The 6,131-nt window shown below is 32.5% G+C and overlaps 1 protein-coding gene across 1 annotated transcript; it reads left to right on the forward strand.

Annotated features, from left to right (window-relative positions):
- Nucleotides 1-3,250: 3,250 nt before the first annotated feature.
- LOC129950824 (piggyBac transposable element-derived protein 3-like) lies at nt 3,251-5,511 on the forward strand. Its single transcript, XM_056062743.1, has 4 exons — nt 3,251-3,689; nt 3,753-4,454; nt 4,516-5,039; nt 5,404-5,511. The coding sequence occupies exons 1-4, from the start codon at nt 3,251-3,253 to the stop codon at nt 5,509-5,511; spliced, it is 1,773 nt and encodes a 590-aa protein (XP_055918718.1).
- Nucleotides 5,512-6,131: the final 620 nt, after the last annotated feature.

A 6,131-nucleotide genomic window follows, 5' to 3' on the forward strand; every position in this document is an offset into this window, starting at 1 on the left:
GTATACTGCATTTGGCCAAATTCACAGCAAATTTGTTATCAAAACGCTCTCCTTTCATCCAGATATTATCCAAAAAGGACTAAAAAAAAATACAGAAAAGAAAAGAAGCAAACGAAGATGATGGTTACGAGGACGACAAGGACGAACGACGACGCGACGGTAGCAGGACGTAGAAAAGGCGAATGCGGCAGATTTAAACAATATTCATTCAAAAAACAAGAAAAAAAAACAACAAAACTAAATAGTAAGAAGTGTTCCAACTTCAATTCAACACGAACAAATGAAATTAGTCTGAAGCGTTGAAGCATCCTTGTGTCGATGTTTCCTGCCCCGGAGTATAACTCTTTCGTCATAGTTCTTGTTTCAGTTTGAGTTAAGAAAAATAAAAAAAAAACAACATCTTCCTCTACGAGTACTGCACAGCGGAAAAGAATTCATGTTTTCCAAATGAAGAGTTAGAAGATTCAAGTAAGTTCTGAATAGTTAACAGGAAAAAAAACAAGATGAGTGTTATACAAGAGTAGGAAACCTCTTGAAGAGTGTTTTTCTACAGACTTGAAGGCGGCGGCGGGCGCAAGAAAAAGGATCTTAATTGAGTTGAGCTTCCGTTTGGTTATTGAAATAATTGGCGCAATGATAATTTGAATGGAATTTTTATTCCATTATTTTAATTGATGCATCGTTTTCTGGTTGGGAAGGGTATTGGAACGGAAAAAACGGTCTTATCATGTCGATGTAGGATGTCTTAGTTTATGACCGTTAAGTGGTTATTATTATTATTTTAAAATGTTTTTAGGTGAGGTTGTACGTTAAATTTTGTAATTCAAAATTTGGAGTCCGAAAATATTGACATTTTAGTTTTTTAAGGATATTAGAAAATAGAGTAACATAATTCATAAGAAGTTATATAGTATGGATATGTACTCGTATATGTCATCTACATAAACCCCTGATTCACTTTAAGGTAGCTGTGTGAAAATCAGACACATTATATAAGACAGGACAAGAACTGAATCTTGAGGGACACCATACTAAATATTAACTAACACGGATTTACATTTATTAAAGTAGATTTGAAAACATCTTCTTGATAAAAAAGGACCATACCAGTAGATCTTCACTCAGAACGATTGTTTTTTTATAATGTTACAAATCCTAAGAACTTGATGTGAAGAACTGCGGTGGCTCCTAAAATCAAACTGTTGGTCAGAAAAAACACGTTTTCTTCAATTAATAAATTAATTAATAAATTGAGTTTATTTTGATACTTTTTTCGAACATCTCACTCAAACTACGAAGAAGACTGATTGCCCTATAGCTACTAGGATTTTTCCTGTCTTTGTTTGCTTTCAATATTGGTATAACCTTCGCTATTTTCCAGGTCTTAGGAAAGTAATGATTCTTCAAACAGGCGTTAATAATAAACGTTAGATACTTTCTTCCTGACTTAGGTAAATTTGTATGGTATACGTTTTTTATATTATCAAGTCTATCGGTTTTCCTTACTCGCAACTCTTTTATTATAGCGGAAACATCATCAACAGGTACGTATTCATTTAGGGGGTTTCCGTTATAGAAGATAAAATTCTATAGGAGGAAGCGTCTACCAATCTTATAGTACCTAAATCACTAAGCTGTTGGGATACCTCATGATTTTTCTGAATTCTACTGCGAAAGCATTCGCCTTTTCACTATCAGTATAAAGGACCGCATTAGAAATTTTAAGCGCAGGAATTAATCTCGTCTTATTTTTTATAATTTCAGCAATGTTCCAGAAAAGTTTATCATTTTTATGTAACTGGCTGAGAATTTGATTCCATTGGGTATTTCGAAATAGAAATGAGTTTATTAAAATACAGCTAACGATATTGTTGCCACTTTCTTTTAATACCATTTCTGACACGAATATACTCAAGAATATAATCAGGAATGTTCTAATGTGATGCTTTCTGAGTAGCTTCGGCACAGAAGAATTTATTGAGCTAAGAATTTGATCAGAGAAACTTGAAACGAGTGAGTCAACACCTTCATTGGTTCTAACATTGTCTATTTCCGTTGGCATATTTCTTAGTTTAAGTTTTAAATCTGATTTAAAAATACCTGGGAAGGATACAAAACTTGTACAGGGTTATGATCCGAAGGAAGTTGAGAAACAGTGTCAGTAGTCTAAGTGACAAAAAGGTCTAACACTGAAAGACTTCCTCTTTGACCAGCGGGTATATAGTAGGACTTGATGGAAACAAAACAGAATTAGCTCTACAATCCCAAAAATAAAGTTTTTGTTTTCTATTAAGAGCTTTCTTAAATCAGATTGTAAGTGTTGTCTCTTTAACCCATTTCTGGCTAATGTTGCGAAAACGCAACGTCTCACGTTGGGTCTCCAGGGACTTAATTGGTACATTTTTTATAGCGTTTTAAAACTAATATTGGACGTTTATTAAATTATCTAATCGACCTGTTTTTGGATTTTAAAAAAAAAATTATTTCTGGAGTTTTTAATATCTTCAAAATTTGCAATTTTAAAAATTTTTAGGTAATATTTTCAAACTTAAAAAAAAAATGCAAAAAAAATTCAAAAAAAAACTTTACAAACATAATAAGCAAAGGTTGAAATTATATTCTAAAATTAAATTGAACCAATTTTTATGGGAAATTTGCCTCGCAGGTGAGATTAAACCTCTGCGTTGCGTTTACGCAACATTAGCCAAATGCAGTAGCAAAAGCACAAATAAATAATATTTTTCTTTTGTCCATTTTTGATATCATTAGATAACCAAAATGATTTTTTTACAATATTACAAATTGATGTGTGTGTAAAGCAATCACATACATGTTAGTGCCATAAAAAAATTCATTCACCAAATAGGTAAAACCCTTTGGAAAAACCGTTTAACAAATCCGCGCGAGATAATTCTTAGAAATGATTATACAGCAGTAAAAATTGATTCCTTTTTTTCAAGATATAGTGTGCATTTTTATCTAAAAAAAATCATTCAACAATTCCAGGTATATTTATTGGAAAACCCTTTTCCCATTTCCTTAGATTTAGCACACTTTTTGTATTTACATTATAACCAGGTATAAAAAACGGGCTGCATATTAAAAAATCTATAATGTTGAAAATAAATATTTCGGGTATATAAGTACGTGTGACTCGTTCTAAATTTCACTTATTACGTAAAAATCGTCAGTTGTGCAAACAAGTGTTTTTATAAAAATATCTGTGTTTTAAAGTTTAAAAAAAACTATTATGTATCGCCAGAGGTTTTTGTCGGCTAAAGAACTAGAAGATTTGTTAATGAATCCAAGTTCAGACGAAGATGATGAATTGAACCAGAAAGTAGATAAAGCTATTGAAACAAACGTGATTATTTTGCCTCCAAAAAATGATGCTTTGAGTGACCATGAAGAAATTGATGATAACGTCCAATTATTGGAAGACGTGAACATATTGCCAAATGAACTAGCCGGTGAATTAGAGCTGGAATGCATATTAGACGATCTACAATGTGAGCCAAATGATTCAGAAAATGCATCAACATCACAAAATATTGCATCAACTTCTAAAAAGGAATCGACGTCTTTTCAATATAAATTACCAAAGTGGTCAAAGAGCCATCGAGTTGGCTTTTCAAATACTCTAAAAGACGTATCAAGTGAAAAGATTCAAGCGATCTATAACAAAATAGGTAAGTTAAAAATAAAAATCACTCAGAACTTCCTAAGTTGAATCCAATCCTTTTTTCTTGTAGGCAGTTTCAATCCTCTTCAAATTTTCGAATTATTTCTTGATAATGAGATTATCAATTTCATTGTTGAAAGCACCAATACATATGCTAATGCGGATAGAAATAATTTAACATTCAAGACAAATTTCAATGAAATCCGTACATTTATTGGAATAATGTATTTTTCTGGATTGCATACAGTTCCACAGTTGGATTTATATTGGTCCAATCAACCAGTCTTTCGCTGCAATATAATAAAAGAAGCCATGAGCCGAGACCGCTTCAAACTTATCAAATCGTTCTTACATGCCTGTGATAACAGTACAATTGATCCCAGCGACAAGTTTGCTAAAGTCTCAATTCTAAACAACATGCTCAATAAGAATTTTATGCAGTTCGGAGTATTTTCCCATCACCTTTCAATAGACGAACAAATGATACCCTACTATGGACGTCATTCTGCAAAAATGTTTATAAGAGGGAAGCCAATTCGTTTTGGATACAAATATTGGGACCTGTGTTCTCACGATGGATATTTATATCAATTCATTCCGTATGGTGGTGCAAGTGCTGATAATTCCCCTGGATTTGGCTTAGGGGAAAATGTTGTTCTGAGACTTCTTTCTAATATCGATGTTCCAGAGCAACACACAGTTACTTTTGACAATTTTTTCACGTCGCACAAACTGATTTATCGTCTTTCAGAATTGGGTTACTTCGCAACAGGTAATTTTAACTTACCATTTATTTTTACTAAAAAATTAATTTCTTTTATACTAATCTATAGGCACTGTTCGTGAAAATAGAACTGGTAAAGCAAAGTTGACAGAACCCAAACAAATGAAGAAACAAAATAGAGGAACTATGGATTTTGCATTCGACAAGGAAAATGGAATTGCCGCAGTTCGTTGGAACGATAACTCCATTGTAACAGTTCTTTCAAATCATTTGATGGACCAACCAATCACTCAAGCAAAACGGTTTGATCGAAAAAAAAGGAAACACGTCAACATTCTCATGCCCAATGCAATCCATAAATATAATTCCACAATGGGAGGAGTGGACTTGTTTGATAATGCTATCAGCAATTACCGGATACGGATTCGAGGAAAGAAGTGGTACTGGCCACTTTTATCAAATGCATTGGATGCAGCATTGGTAAATGCATGGAAAATTCATGGCATTTGCAAAAAGTTTGCAAAGGAAACACCAATGTCACAACTTGAATTTAGGACATATGTTGTAGACTCTTTACTGCGATCATCAAATATTCCGCCAACACATCAAAGGGAAGGAAATCCCAACGAAATGGTTCGATTTGATGACACAAAACATACTATAATAAAAATGGAAAAGCGTCTTCGATGTCGAAATTGTTCCAGTCAAACAATTTTTTGTTGCAAGAAGTGTAAGATCCCAATTCATCCGAAATGTTTTGATACATACCACACAAGGACCCATTCTTCATAATAATATGTATCATCATGAAGTTTAAAGCACACAACAACTAATAATATTTCCAAAAAAAAAATATTCAAAATAAAGCTTTTACCTAAATTTTAAAACAAAAAACTCGAAATTTTTTATTAATTCTGCTACCCCTTTCGGCTAATGTTGCGAAAACGCAACACGAATTTTCCGGAAAACTAGAAGGTTTTAAACTTTTTTTTTTCAGATTTCACTAAGTTCAGATATAAATAGACAGCATATGAAATTTCAAGCTTCTAGCTCACCTGGAACTAGTAGCCGCCGGAAATGGGTTAATGAAGATGAAGATATCTGATATTTAGTTTCCAATTAAATTTATGCAAATAGACAAATCAACTTGTCAATTTTTGAAACATCAATTTGTTGATAACTTTGTTTCTAAGCTACCTAGCCCTTGTTAATTAGACCGTATTACTTATGATGCGCTTTGCTAAGTTATTAGATTTTAGCAACTAACCAGCAAGTCATGAAGCTCAAAGATAATATTTAAGCCACCATTAATCCAAACAGACATTTTTATGGATAAAGGGGTAAAAAAATTGATAGAAATGACAATTTAACTCATAGCCCCATGGCGTTGGCGTAAATATGTTCAAAATAATATTTAAATAACAAATTTACAAAATAATACAGTACAGAATAATTTTTAACAATATTTCTGAAATTTAAGAATATTCCAAGAAAAAAACTTTTAAAGAGTTTTCCACTTTTGGGCAGCTGTCAGTTTTGAATCTGCCATATTTTAAAATACGAAAATTACTTCATTTCCAAAAATAGACCAACAAATACTTTAAATACTTCTGTCGCAATTTTGCAAGAAAAGTTGTATTACACGTCTTTCCCGAAAATGTTATCATTATGAACCACAGCGATCTTGGGATTAAACACCTTTAAACTCCTTCGTTTGGGGTCAAG

The sequence above is a fragment of the Eupeodes corollae genome, chromosome 3 (assembly GCF_945859685.1).
Source record: "Eupeodes corollae chromosome 3, idEupCoro1.1, whole genome shotgun sequence".
NCBI classification, from domain to species: Eukaryota; Metazoa; Arthropoda; class Insecta; order Diptera; family Syrphidae; genus Eupeodes; species Eupeodes corollae.

Excerpts from the sequence above, each read along its gene's own strand:
- LOC129950824 (XM_056062743.1), top strand. The coding sequence starts at position 3,251 with ATGTATCGCCAGAGGTTTTTGTCGGCTAAAGAACTAGAAGATTTGTTA. Across the intron at positions 3,690-3,752 it reads AGCGATCTATAACAAAATAG|GCAGTTTCAATCCTCTTCAA; the intron begins GTAAGTTAAAAA and ends TTTTTCTTGTAG. Across the intron at positions 5,040-5,403 it reads AAGGAAATCCCAACGAAATG|ATTTCACTAAGTTCAGATAT; the intron begins GTTCGATTTGAT and ends TTTTTTTTTCAG.